This window comes from Penicillium taxi, assembly GCF_028828555.1.
Source record: "Penicillium taxi strain IBT 34144 chromosome Unknown utg000001l_segment0_segment0, whole genome shotgun sequence".
Lineage (NCBI taxonomy): Eukaryota > Fungi > Ascomycota > Eurotiomycetes > Eurotiales > Aspergillaceae > Penicillium > Penicillium taxi.
In genome coordinates, this window is record NW_026643203.1 from 5,151,802 (window position 1) to 5,165,163 (window position 13,362).

The window sequence follows — 13,362 nt, forward strand, 5'->3', positions numbered from 1 at the left end:
ATTGGCAGGAGAAATTCTCTATTACTTACGGGTTGGCATTCTCACAACTGCTCAACGCCATAATCAAATCCAACCGAAAGGTCTAAGCCCTCTACACTTGCGGCAATCACTATTACGGCATGGAATCAAGGTCTTTTCAACTGCCAGAGTCACAGTATCGATTACTACTTCCACTCCTAAAAGATCTCACTCTACATATGAGCATTCGAATTAAAGATCACGAGCAAGACACATTTAATGAAGACACCTTCAAAAATCTTCTCGAAGTTCTAGTCATAGTTGTACCGAAACTGAGGATTCTGACATTTGCCCAATGGAGTCTCATGGAAGAATTGTCTCTATACTTTAAGGATATGTCCCAGAATATTCGGTTCTCCCAGCTAGAGGAACTTCATCTTTATTCGATCGAGGTGACGGCGGATACTCTCGAATAACTATCTTTGGACAGTAGCACCGACCCTGATATGACTGAGTATGAAATGGGTCAGCTTAGTTGGTACGGTAACTGCAGCACCGGATCCAGGAGCCGTGAGTCAAGATAGAAGGAGTTGGTACTCATTGTCCACTGAAGTCAAAAATGAGATACAGGGGCTCTGGGGCGAGTTTTTCAATTGTTGGCAGATTATCTCAAGCTGCAATTCGTCCAACTCTCTGATCTAGGTTACCATGGAAGAGATATAAAGGTGCAAGATCCCTTGTATACGGAACGCGGACAGCCGGATGCACAGCCTTCTGCCCACTCGGAACCTTTCTATTTTGATGTTGAGAGGGCCAGCATACCTTTCAAGTAATGGGTCATGCAGCTTCAGATAGAGATGTGGTATTGGCCAAACTTTGGAAATCCCTACCTCCAAGGACCAGCAAGATCAGGTTCGGACAGATGAGTAACCTTCAAAGTTCGGTATGCATCTACAACGTACCAACTCAGCAACGGGGTTTACCCATATAAAGGCATCCAAAAAACCCATTTGGGACCCAAATCCAACCCAACCCATGAACATGTCTAATAAAGTAGTCGGCAAAACAGAAGAAAGCGACTGTCATTATACAGCTTCACCAATATATGTATTTAGGACATACACAGCAATAGAGCCGTTGAAAATTGGAACCTATCGTTATAGGGCCTTCTTTAGTATAAGCAAAGACTATAAGCTTATACCTTCAATTTGACCTTGATGATACTTTTTGTAGAGATACCGAGTGGCAAGGGATCTATGCGGATAAAACAATTAAGGAATGATACTCAAAGAGCAGGAGGTTGAGCTCCCTAGATAGGGCCATGAGGGGAGGACACTTGCTATGATTGGAAGTTCATTGAAGAGGCGCAAAGAGAAACGGCGTCGAAAAAGGTCTCAACTACACTTTCAACTCTTGTCGAAGGAATAATCTGTCAGATTTGTCCCATAAGATTAAAATTTTGGTGGATGCATGAACTGCCCAATTCCGCAAACAAAGGTAGAAAGAAGATTTCCTGCGCGAAGGGGGCGCATCCAGTGACAGCTACAAAATAGCCTTATAATACTTGGACAGCTTACCCTGGTCTGGTGTAAGTATGTTATTACTTTTGTATATGCCTAGGAGGAAAAAAGAACAAAAATTCTATGTGTACATATCATTCATCCAAAATGTTGTTTTAGGCCTTCGTATACCGTGAAAATGAAGGCGGAGCTGGGTGCTGAGCGAACACAGGTGATTCCACACCCACGGTACATGCCCTTGAGACCATGCTGCTGCCACAAGGCTCGGCCAACGTTCCAAAACGTCTGGCGTTGACTGTTGACTGGCAGACGCGAGATATCCTCTGTCTGCATGCGGGATTTGATGGTATCGGCCGGGAAGAACAGGCAGTTATAGCTGATACCAGCCGTAGCACCTGCGATCATTTGCTGGTGCACGGGAAGGCTATCAGTCTGAGATTGAGATGTGTTATATTTGCGGAACAGCGAGGAGATCCCTTCGTAGCCACCAAACCAAGCTGCACTGCCTCCAGTCTCTCGGATTAACGTTCCCATCTGTCCATGCCAAAATGCAAAAAATCCCCCTTGGCGGAACACGGTCGAAATGACAGCAAGTGGGCCGGGAGCCTTGTATCCGGCTGACTGACTAGGGACTTGTATTTTGCATTTGACAAGCTCGATTGGAGTGAGTGCTAGCGACGTCACCGAGCCGGAAGCTGCACCCGCCATTACTAGAGCGGTAAAGGGCAGCTGCTCTAAATCAGGGTAGACAGTAGTCCGTATCAGGCCTTGAAAAATGCGGTAGCTGAAGAACAGACAGCTGGTTTCCACCGCTGCTCCAACCATGGGGGCACTGATGCCCCGGTATAACCCCTTCACACCATCGACCTGAAATGATTGGCGGAAGCAGTCTAGGGGGCCAGAATACCTGAGAGGAAGATGTTCGGATTGAGATTGGAGGCGAACCTTGACGGTGTCAAATGGGTACTCGATAAGTTTTCCGGCCATTCCTGCAACCTGAAACATCGAAATGATATTAGTGCGAGTACTCAGCAGGGAAAAAAGAATCAAGCTGAACATACCGATCCAAACAAGATATCCTTCATAGCTTGTAGTCCCTGGTTGGGTGGGAGAGATGGTCGCTCCATCACTTCATCGACGACTGTGATCGCATGCTCGGTTGCCGCCATCAAGGCGTCAAACAGTCACACAGGACCAATATACGGACACGGACACTTGAAAAGGGGGTTATCGCCGAAGCATTTTTCGAGGAAACGAGGGAAATATAAGTGGGGAGAGGGGGAGTAGGAGGTGGGGGGGAGAAATGTAGGGAAAGAATTAACTGGTAACGGGGCGGTGTACGGAGTAGTACCAGATAAATCCCTCAATTCTAGAAGGTAGAAAAACGAGGCGAGACTAGACAAGATGGAGTAAACTGAGTAAGAATGGAGTAAATTGAGGAGAAAGATGTCAAACTAGTGGATCAAAGACGAGGGAAGTTTTCACTAGTTCCCGCCAAGTCCGTGTTATCTCGATCAGATAATCGCCCGGTGAAAATTTCATTTGATCATTCTTCCTACGCTCTTTATCCACATTTCCCAAATCATGTCTTCTGCAGTTGCTCCAGCCGCTCCAGCCGCTACACCTAGCGTGTCTCTGGGCATGCGTAAGAATGGTACGACACGAAGTTCCCTTCTCTTTCTCTCCCGACTGACTCGTTTCTTCAGGCAAAAATTGGCATGGCACAAAGAAAGCATTCCGTCCCAGTGCTGGCTTGACGTCTTATGCGAAGCGTCAGGAGGTTCGCAAGCACCAGGATGCTGTGAAGGAACGCGAGCGAGAAATGAAGCAAGAGGCGGAGGCTGAACGTCAGGTAACCATCTCCCTCTCTTACCTCTTATTACTGCGTTCTGTCTCCATTTTTCTCTGAATCATACTCACGCTTTCACTTCAGGCCAAGATTCAACGCATCAAGGACCGACGAGCCGCGAAGGAAGAGAAAGCCCGATACGAGAAGATGGCCGAGAAAATGCATCACAAGCGCGTCGAGCGACTGAAGCGTCGCGAAAAGCGCAACAAGCTTCTCAACTCTTAGAAGCATCTTACTATTCTATATCAAAAATAGCATGTATAACCCGGTCGATTTCAGCTATCGAGACCTGGTTTGGGTCGGCGTTTCTTGGTTTCAGGATTCAGGATTAATTTACATCTTCAGCCATGATTTAACCAGATGATAATTTGTTATTATTCTCCATTTGTAGAAGAAAATTAAACAAGAAAACAAGCAAAGAAATAAAGAACGATATATAAATGGGTGATATCAATTGTTACTCGTACTATGTAAATGCAGATCTGCCGTTCTCTGCGTGCTTCTCCATTTTCCCCAACTTCCCAACTCCGCATTTCCTTCCCCCGACAATCAACAAGCCACCTGCTGAGATGGACTACGGCTATAAGCTCTTCGCCTTCTTCTAAACCAAACCATCGCTCTCCATCAAACCTATGGATCCTCCCATACAACGGTCCAATGATCCCTCGACGGACGAGCCACTTGCAGGTCAGGCCGAGGTGAACCACCGACGGTCTTTCCGGTATCCAATTCCTCATGCAGATGAGCAAACATCAACATCGCCGGACGGAAGTCCAGCATTCATATCACGACAAACCTCTCATCAGCATCAGGTCGAGCCTTTCAGTCTCGATGGCACGAAGCCGCATCATCGTTACAAGCACAGCAAGCCACGCTTGCCGCGGCACATGAGCCACCTGACATCCTCAGCAAGTGCACGCGGGCTACTACCGACCTGGTCAGGCAGGGAAAAAGACCGCGAGGGAGATGACCGACTTTTGCGACCGAATATACGGGGAACCCCTCAATCCCGTTGGGGCTCGGATTCAACCACTGAGGCAGGGGCAGGGACAGACAGTCGTAAAGGCAGCCTCCTGGATAATTTTGAGCTATATGGACCCATTAGAGCACGGGAAATATTGTCACCGGAGGACCTGGAGCAGGTTAAGAAACGAAGGAAACAGGGTGAAGAGTAAGGAGAATCACTGAAGCGCGCACCCATTTCTAAAGACTGAACCTTATTGGAACAGGTATCTTCGATCTACTCTCTCCTCTATCGGAACGCAGGCGACTGATATAACCCGACGACTCGACTACACATACTATAACCTACTCGAGAAGATGACTGCACTCAATACAACGATTGCATCGTTCCAAGACCTGTCAGATTCTGCGGCGAAACTACTGAGCAACTTTGAGCGGGAGACCGCAGAGCTCGACCAGGGAGTTCAGAAGCAAATCCAAGACCTCCAAGGGTTCAAACCGCAGATCCAAAAAGCGGATGCGCTGGAAAAGCGGATGATACTAGGACGACAACGGGTGGAGGAGCTTGGCAAACGACTGGAGAAGGACCAACAAGAGATCGATCGCTGGGAGCGACGAGAATCCGAGTGGCAGTCGCGAACGAGTCGCCGTCTCCGCATATTCTGGGCTCTCGTGGCCAGTAGCGTTTTGGTACTTTTACTGGCCTTGGTTCTTCCACGGTCTCCTGAAATCAGTCTATCCAACGATGAGGCTCCCATCTCTATCCCCATCCCTACTCCTACAAGTGTATTGAATCTTTTGTCCAGTTCTGCCCACCCACCAGATGTATGGGGCCCGGTGTTAGGTGTGGGGGCGTCTGGGGAACCTCGCTCGTGGTATTCGTCGAGTCTAGAAGTTCACCAAGAGGGTCTCGAACAAACAACCTCGAGTGTTGCGATTGCTGTCCATTCACACAGACCTCCTTGATGCAGGTTTATTACTCCTGGGCCCATTTCGATCTATAAATACAAGACGGTTTATGCGGCGAAATTCGCGAGGAATTGGAACTCGAACCGGATTTCGATATCTGTTACCATTAGCGTTTCTTTAGCATATTAGCGAACTTTAGTCCTAATGGCATTTGCATTTTGAGATTAAATCACATTGTAAGAACGACACAACAACACTTTCGTTGCCAAGTTCTACTGAAGCCATATACTACGAAAGCTGAGAATCGTTGGGACATCTCTATTTTTCGATTTAAATCAAGTTTAATCTACTCTGAAGTAAAAATAAGGACATGAACTACATTTCACGTCACTCAGCTTTAGCTTCAACTTCAACTTCACTTTTAAGGTTATAGTACATTATTCTTAATAGATCGTAATCTGAGCCAAAATCTTATGCAACTGAGATTGAATTGATAAGCTTCGGAATGAAATTTGAAACATCAATAGATAGTATGCTCTTATTTATCATAGCTCTATCTAGATAGTTCAATATATTACCCTTTGGATAATGAATGATAATAGCGAGCTTTGATAGAGATCTAGGATTGTATCTTTTCGAAATTGACCAAGCCATCAAATCCATACAAAAAAAACACTGTCATTACCAACTAAGTCTCGAAACAATCAACTACTAAAGCTAAGAATCATGAAATAGGCTTGAACAAACGACATCCCTCCTTGACCCCAAAAAAGCCATTTCAAGTCACAATATTCAGAGCACTATGGAACTGACTTATGTACTGGTCCTCAGGGGCCCAGTAATGATTTGGGTTGGCCACCTACTCGGTGATCGTCCTTTTTATACTTGCATCTCGTGTACCACTGATGGTGAGGCATATACAAGCTCTTAGTCAGAGCCCCGAGATGTGGTAGACAGTCCCGAGAACATGAAAGCTGAAGGCATCATTTAGTAGTGAGATGTTCAGAAGAGATTCAAACTTGAGGATGAATATGATATAGAAGGTAGAAGATAAAGATAAGGAATATAAGTTAAATAGAGGATATAGGATATATGATGGATTAGAGTCTTAGCTCACTTTCATTGTTATGAATAGTGAATATTGAATAGTTACAAGTTTATATAGAGCTGAATCTAAAGTGAACAGAATTTTCTTTAAACATGAATTGATTCTCGGTTAGAGGAGATGCTGGCTCAGGGTATTTAGTTATATTTGAGACTGGAGCCATTTATCAAGATCCGAGCCCTCATCGCTCTGCAATTCCAAAATCCCCGCGAACGCCGATATTGACGCAATCTGTGTAAGTACCCACTGTAGCTGAATTGTTGCGATAAAATTAGACACCTCGTTCGCCTTCATATAGAATCTAAGGGTGTGGCCAGTCTCTACAGGGCAGCCAGATGGCAAGCTGACGCTCACAGCGATATACTGGGGGCAGTTCTCAAGCTGGTAGTAAAGGCTGTCTTCAGAGCCGCGGTTCTTCTGCTGAGAAAGATCTATTTCGTCATCGAATCTCACGTTCTTCGTGGAAGACAATGGAATTGTAGCGTAACCATAAGCTTTTCATCTGAAGAAGCTTCGGTGCCAAATACATCTCGAGCTCATTGTATCAATCAGGAGCACCATTGACAAGGAATTCTTCATTCAAGAGACTGTACTTTTCGCGCGACTCACCCAAGGCGAAAGGAATAATATGGCAAATCTGTGGTTATGCAGTTAGTGTGATAATACATTTTTGCCTATTACGAGCAACAACTTGGTCTCGACTGACTACCGTGTCGTCGGTGATGAAAAGAGCCTTTTTACCGACAGTCTTTCTCGTCCTGGGCTTTACGTTATCATTAGTTCGAGACCTTTTACTAGCGGGAGAATTGGGATGGTCGCTAAGGAGATTAGCTATGTGAGGCGTGGTGAAGTGAAAGTGAGAATGAAAGTGAGAATGAGAATGAGAATGAGAGTGAAGGTCAATTGGAGTAAAAGTACAGTGTACTTCATACTTCATAATACTAGAAACAGGGATTGCCATTATCTCCACTTCAGCGCTTCAAAGCCTCCCAACGGTGTAGATCTATTGGCAGTTGAGCACTAATTGAGCACCTATTGGTTCCAATTAGTTGTTTAACACTATCTATAAATGAGACTAGTTATGCACCTTCAACGGTCTATTTAGCTCCATAGCAAACAAATATTAGCACATTGACACATTGACACATTGACACATTGACATGCATTACGACGACTCCGGGGCCATCACACCAAATTGAAACTTTAGCTTACGTATAAATAGATCAAAAGATAATGGATAGAAATAAGGCAATAGTGGAAGAATAACTAGGAATGTATTCTGTATACTACCTGGGTAAGACGCAATACTTGGCTTCTTCTCACAAGCTTCCCCCCTATTTTTGCGTACAAATGAGAACAAATGCGGGGATTTAATGGAGACTAGAGATAGACTAGAATGCTCGTCATGCATATTTACGATATCTCCCGAAGTACGCCACTGATAGCTCTGAACCATGGAAAGGGAATTGAGGGGACAGATGGAACAGAGGGCCAGAACCAGTGCATTGATAACAAGAGAAGAAACAAAAGGGCCCAGAGATGGGAAATGAGCGGTACAATGCATCAAGCTATCTCTAAATTAGCCAAAAGTAAAGTCGGTGTTGGCATCTTGGCTCTTGGTAATACAAGCGCACGGACTTGAGGCCATAGCAGAATGGAACTCGCTTGGAAGCTCTGATGCAGATCAAAAGTCCAGAGCCCATATACTCTATCATCCAATGTTCCAGGCATGAAACGACTAAGTCCGTGCTAGGTGGCGTTCACTCTCGAGTCTGATCCTCCCGCCGGGTTTGTGCTTTTGTCTCAATCCGCAACCGCACAGTTCCACAGGTTTGATGTGAGATTTGGAGAATTGAGTGTATCTGTGGAGAAGGAGATCTACGATAAGGTATGGGCTCACCCGAGGTCACTAGTCTATACTCCTATATCTATATAGATATAGATCGAGGTTAGAAACCCTAAGGTTAGAGATTATAAGTTCCAACCTTGGAAGTTCCAAGTCAAATATATACTCATCTATGGAATACTAGGTAGTATAGATATGGTGTCAATATCAGAAATAGAAATAAACAGTGCGTATCACGTTGTGTCATGCTTTTTTAGTGCATGTTAATCCATGTCCTACCCCAACGAGCAGACCATTTGACAAGGATCAAGATTGTCCCCAGCAACTTCAATTCCATCAGAACAAGTCTGAGAAGAGAGAAGATAGACTAAGTCTAAGTATCAAGTACTAAGAGATCTGTAACCTCCGTGATACTCCGAAGGTTTGCCTCTTGGAAGGCTAATAAGATCAATACGAACCAATTAAATGTGTTAGTATACTGGTCTAGCCGGTCTATTACATTTTCTATATTTTAGAAACTTTTTTTGAATAATATAATTCCAAGTTTTGCGTATATATATGTATATAGTTATTCCCTTTCCTGGCACTAGTAGAGGTTGTGTCACCACTTACCCTTTTTGCCCTTTTTGCCCTTTTTGCCCTTTTTTCTTATCTGCATTTCCCATTTTCTTCATCTCTCGCCTAATTTCTCCCTCTCATTCTTCATTCTCCCCTCCAATTATACTCTCAATTCCTCAAACTGAATTTGAATGTTCATCCATTTTAAACATTCGTCTCATTTTATTCCTATAACTTGCTTTGGGAAATGACGGCGGTGCTGGCACCCCGCGAACGGCATTCGTTGTATTCGCCTTCGCAATTTTCCCCGGATCTGCGCTCACCAACCGTGCAGAGATATTTCCTTCAAGGCATCCCTTCAAAATCATCCATGCCAGATGATTATTCAACCGCGTGTTCTTCTGTTACTACTTTTGAGCCCGTAACTCATGATCTTGACCATCATGACCATCATGACCATCCTCACCATGATCACTCGCCATATACCCCTTCCGCCATCGAATCCCTTTCTCTAGATGATGATCTAATTCTTCCCCCCTTTGATTCTGAACTCAGCTCAATCTCTTCTCCTAAGGAGTCAGATATGTTTAGTGATGTATCAACCGAAGCCACCACCCCCTTGGCTATTTGGTCTTGCGGAACCCCGGCTGCGGATGACACGGCCGTAGAAGATGAACCTTCAAGACATGTTGATTACCTCTCCCATGAATGGCGCGAAGAAGATATTTGGTCCTCCTGGCGATATGTTTCGGCGCGCAAGAACGACTATAGCAATGGGGTACGACTCGAAAACGCGTCATGGAGAACGTGGGCGAAGGCAAAAAACAATCTGGGTACCATCTCGCCAGAGACGTTGAACTGGTAAGTATACCTCAATTATGGACCTAAACTCGGGATCAACCAAATTCTGATGAAATATATTACAGGTTAAAAGATTGTGACGTGACTTGGCTGTACGGCCCTCTTAAGACTTCGACTTCCATGGACGCGGTGAATTGCGGTGTTTCGCCTCCACCCAGTCGATTAGAGACCCCCAACTCCTATGTAGAGCCAAAACCCATCCTCAAGAAGAAAACTGCGTCCGAGGCCATTTTGCAGCGGTCGCTCTCTCAACATACCCTTCTCCAGCATGCCGGGGCCATTCTAAAGGCCCAGGAGGCGAATGGTTGGACTCGACCCCCCTATCCGAGATCATCCACCGACACCGATCTTGATCACCTCAGAACTGGGAGTTCCACCTATTCAATTCTCACGGCATCTTCTTCATCCGGCTTGACCTCTCCAAGTGAACGACGCCACATCCACTTCAACAACGAGGTTGTACAATGTATCGCCGTCGAAGCCAAAGAAATGGATGATTGGCCTGCAACATTTGAGGAAGAATCATCAGATGATGGCGTTATCATGATGCGACAGATCTCTGCTAGAGCTTCGATCAGTAATCGATCCACTCCCCGAAATAGCTTCTGTGTCGACAGCAAGACCATCGCTCCTCTCCCATCTACCACTCTGAAATATCGTCCGGATACCCCTGAACCCCGCGAGGAATCTGTCCTTGATAGCTGGGCTGCTTTCTCCTCATCCTCCAAATTATCCCCTACTCCTTCCGTTGAAACTCTTCGACCAACACCATCCTCTGGAAATTTTCTTCTTGACGATGATGATGAAGATCCCAGTTTGGACTTCACAGGTCAATACCGTCGAGATCAATGGTTCGTTCCCGAGGACGAAGCTGATTCCAACCGCCCATTACGGCTCACAGCTTCAGGGATGTTCATGCCTTACGGAGAAGGTGAAGGGGAACCTGCTGGGAACAGCATCCTTGGCCGAGTTGTGAACTCAGTCAACACAGCCAGAGATATTGCCCATGTCATCTGGAACGTGGGTTGGCGAAGATGAATTTCCCCCTTTTCTCTACGACAGGACTTGCCTGTCCATACATAAATATCCACAGATTCATACCTCTATGGTCCTGGTATTACTGTGGCGACTGCATCTTCCCGGAGTTGGAATTGTTTCTGGTTTTATAGATTCCCCCATTTCACTTTTTTTTTGTTTCGATATATGGTTGATTTTTGATTCCATTTCCAGGATTGCGAAAAATAAATCCCATAAAATACATAAAATATAAAGATAAAACCCTTTTTTAGATCCATTTCTATTGTGGAGTAATTAGTACTAGTTCTAGTTAATGTACTACGGAGAACTCCGTGCTTAAACTACAGATTACTCAGATCCAATTGCCCCACAACTTGTCCCCCCCCCCTTATGCCGCTGCCTTTTACTCTTCACTTTTCTTTCAACTTGGTCACAACTTTGGGATGGATACTGGTAATGTCCCTGATCTGGTGCAGCGCCTGGGGAGTGATGAAGATGCCGTGCGCAAAATGGCTGTCTTCAAGCTGCAGGGCAGCATTGGTGACCCGTCTTTCGCAGACTTCTTTATCAATGAGGGAGGATTGACTCGCCTGCGCTATTTGACTCTACATGCTAGTGGAAATACCCTTGCCTATAGTCTGACAAGTTTTGCGAGACTACTTGAGGTCGACAAAGGTTGGGAATGTGTTGACCAGGAATTGGTGGAACGAGTAGACCTCCCTCTTCCCCCCCCCCTCTAGACATGAACCGCGCATGCTAATCGCACGCTTGGTAGCTTGTTGAGCTCATCGTGACCCATCCACTTGTCAACATCCTCCGAGGCGCCATGTCAGTACTCGTCTCCGTTGTTTCACACCCTCACGCCGAGGATCGCTCCGAGCCCGACATGTTTGGTTTCCGTGCGTTAAAACCAGCCATTGCGATTTATCCTCAGTTTTTGGAGATGCTTGTCACCCGCCTATCATCGGCAGATCATGCGTTATGCGCCAATGCATTGCAGTTGGTCAACTCCCTCATGCGCGATTCTATCACCTATGATTCCGAGGCCGAGTGGCCCAAATTTATCCAGAAACTACAGGACCTGGGTGTTATTCGAGGGGTATATGTGCTGATGCAGGACTCAGCCTTACACGACCTGGCGCCGCCGCTACTTGAATTCCAATCTCTGACCAAAATTCTGCTTCGGAAGTGGAGAGAGATCCCGATGGATCAAGAGAAGCCTGAACACCGACGCGCGCTGAAGGGTATATACGTTGCTAGCAACCCAACCAAGAGCCCTAAACATACGGAGAATAATGACGAGACCACAAAGGGACACAGTCCAGAAAAGTGGCAGCGACTGGGATTTGAGACAGAGAGCCCTACAACCGAATTCCACGAGGTCGGTTTCTTGGGTATGATGGATCTGGCAGACTATACTCGCAGCCACCAGAATGAGTTTCAGAAGTTGCTTCTAGAGCAATCGACAAAACCCCCACGCCAGCGGTGCCCAATTGCGCGCGCGTCATTGGCGGTGACGTCCATATTGTACGAACATTTTGACGTGGACAAGCCCGATATGGATGATTCAAAGAACTACATGCTTTTTGACTCGCGTTCCAGCCTTGACAAATTATTCCGACCGCTGCTACTCCACTGGACTCGTTTACATCTAGCCGGTCTACAGGGCTTCATACGTATGTGGAAAGCAACATCGGCTGAGACAGAGGACTTTGATAAGTTGGTAGAACTGGTGCGTATACTGATTGAGTCGGTTGTGGGCGGGGCTGCTCGGACCAAAGACGTACAGGATGTCGAGGAAGAATTGTTCAACTTCGAGTACCACCGGTTGCGAGAGCTACAGATGGAGCTTTTGGAGCTCACCTACGAGGAAGCATGGGGAAAGCACTTGCGACAGGTTCGAGAGGAACTGCATCACGAAGCTCTGCAGTTTGTCAAAGAACAGCGTATCCGTTGCTTGCTGCGCGGTGCTTGGTTCTTACAGGACTCTTCCAAATCCGGGTCTTCTGCTTCGTATCAGTACGTTCAGTTGTCGCACAACCGACGATATCTACATTTTGGAGAATTTGATTCGAAGGGAGACCGGGCTCCGGAGTTGGACGCATTGCCAGAAAAGAGTGAGATCCACATTTGATTCTCTCAACTTGACTTTCAAGTTCATAATACTAATTGTTCATCTAGTCAATCTCTCTATCGTTTCTTCCGTGGTGTCTAATGTGTCAAGTAAATCAGATGCTTCCGTGTCTACTGCCAAAACAGCACCACGTCAGCCTGCTACCAAGATCACCATCCATGGCCACGCACAGACAGACCATTCGAACTCTAAGAATGGTCACAAACGGTCTGGTAGCCAGTCTACCCTGAAGGAAGTGGTCCTCCTCACACTCCGGCCTTCCTCGCACAGCGTGGCATCTGAATGGCTGGATGGGTTGCTCATGCTTCTTAAACAGCAACCTATCACAGCAGAAACGAACAAACTGATTGACCTTGTTGGTAACTATGGACTGAAGATTCGGCTTCTCAATGTACGGTTTGATGATGCTACATTTGCTGGTGAGGCACCACCAGTTCCTACGCGAGATGGATTGGAGGAAGATTACTATTATGATGTTTTTGGTGGCGCATAGTTGTTTGTTTTGTTTATTTTCTTTTACCTTGAAACTGTCGATACCCAATGTGGCTATGTATGATACCTGGAGTGTTATCCAGCAATAAACAAATTATTAATCTAGTCAAGCTGGTCAGATCAAGCTGTGTTACAACATATAGTATATAT

The 13,362-nt window shown here is 45.8% G+C and overlaps 7 protein-coding genes across 7 annotated transcripts; 5 read left to right on the forward strand and 2 right to left on the reverse strand.

The window, feature by feature from the left end:
• Window positions 1–197: 197 nt before the first annotated feature.
• On the forward strand, window positions 198–434 carry N7495_001864 (uncharacterized protein; the record flags this gene model as incomplete). The annotated part of the gene is made up of 1 exon (XM_057204534.1): window positions 198–434. The coding sequence occupies one exon, from the start codon at window positions 198–200 to the stop codon at window positions 432–434; it is 237 nt and encodes a 78-aa protein (XP_057068607.1).
• Window positions 435–1,616: 1,182 nt separating this feature from the next.
• Window positions 1,617–2,647, reverse strand: amcA (putative mitochondrial ornithine carrier protein AmcA/Ort1; the record flags this gene model as incomplete). Its single annotated transcript, XM_057204535.1, has 2 exons — window positions 1,617–2,474; window positions 2,540–2,647. 2 exons carry the CDS (start codon window positions 2,645–2,647, stop codon window positions 1,617–1,619), a joined length of 966 nt encoding a protein of 321 aa, XP_057068608.1.
• Window positions 2,648–3,062: 415 nt separating this feature from the next.
• On the forward strand, window positions 3,063–3,552 carry N7495_001866 (CGR1 family protein; the record flags this gene model as incomplete). Its single annotated transcript, XM_057204536.1, has 3 exons — window positions 3,063–3,132; window positions 3,185–3,330; window positions 3,412–3,552. 3 exons carry the CDS (start codon window positions 3,063–3,065, stop codon window positions 3,550–3,552), a joined length of 357 nt encoding a protein of 118 aa, XP_057068609.1.
• A 407-nt stretch (window positions 3,553–3,959) lies between these two features.
• N7495_001867 (uncharacterized protein) lies at window positions 3,960–5,256 on the forward strand (the record flags this gene model as incomplete). Its single annotated transcript, XM_057204537.1, has 2 exons — window positions 3,960–4,498; window positions 4,557–5,256. The coding sequence occupies 2 exons, from the start codon at window positions 3,960–3,962 to the stop codon at window positions 5,254–5,256; spliced, it is 1,239 nt and encodes a 412-aa protein (XP_057068610.1).
• Window positions 5,257–6,445: 1,189 nt separating this feature from the next.
• Window positions 6,446–6,833, reverse strand: N7495_001868 (uncharacterized protein; the record flags this gene model as incomplete). The annotated part of the gene is made up of 2 exons (XM_057204538.1): window positions 6,446–6,735; window positions 6,758–6,833. 2 exons carry the CDS (start codon window positions 6,831–6,833, stop codon window positions 6,446–6,448), a joined length of 366 nt encoding a protein of 121 aa, XP_057068611.1.
• A 2,122-nt stretch (window positions 6,834–8,955) lies between these two features.
• Window positions 8,956–10,607, forward strand: N7495_001869 (protein phosphatase regulator REG1; the record flags this gene model as incomplete). The annotated part of the gene is made up of 2 exons (XM_057204539.1): window positions 8,956–9,569; window positions 9,635–10,607. 2 exons carry the CDS (start codon window positions 8,956–8,958, stop codon window positions 10,605–10,607), a joined length of 1,587 nt encoding a protein of 528 aa, XP_057068612.1.
• A 422-nt stretch (window positions 10,608–11,029) lies between these two features.
• N7495_001870 (ELMO/CED-12 family protein) lies at window positions 11,030–13,213 on the forward strand (the record flags this gene model as incomplete). Its single annotated transcript, XM_057204540.1, has 3 exons — window positions 11,030–11,296; window positions 11,362–12,703; window positions 12,768–13,213. 3 exons carry the CDS (start codon window positions 11,030–11,032, stop codon window positions 13,211–13,213), a joined length of 2,055 nt encoding a protein of 684 aa, XP_057068613.1.
• Window positions 13,214–13,362: the final 149 nt, after the last annotated feature.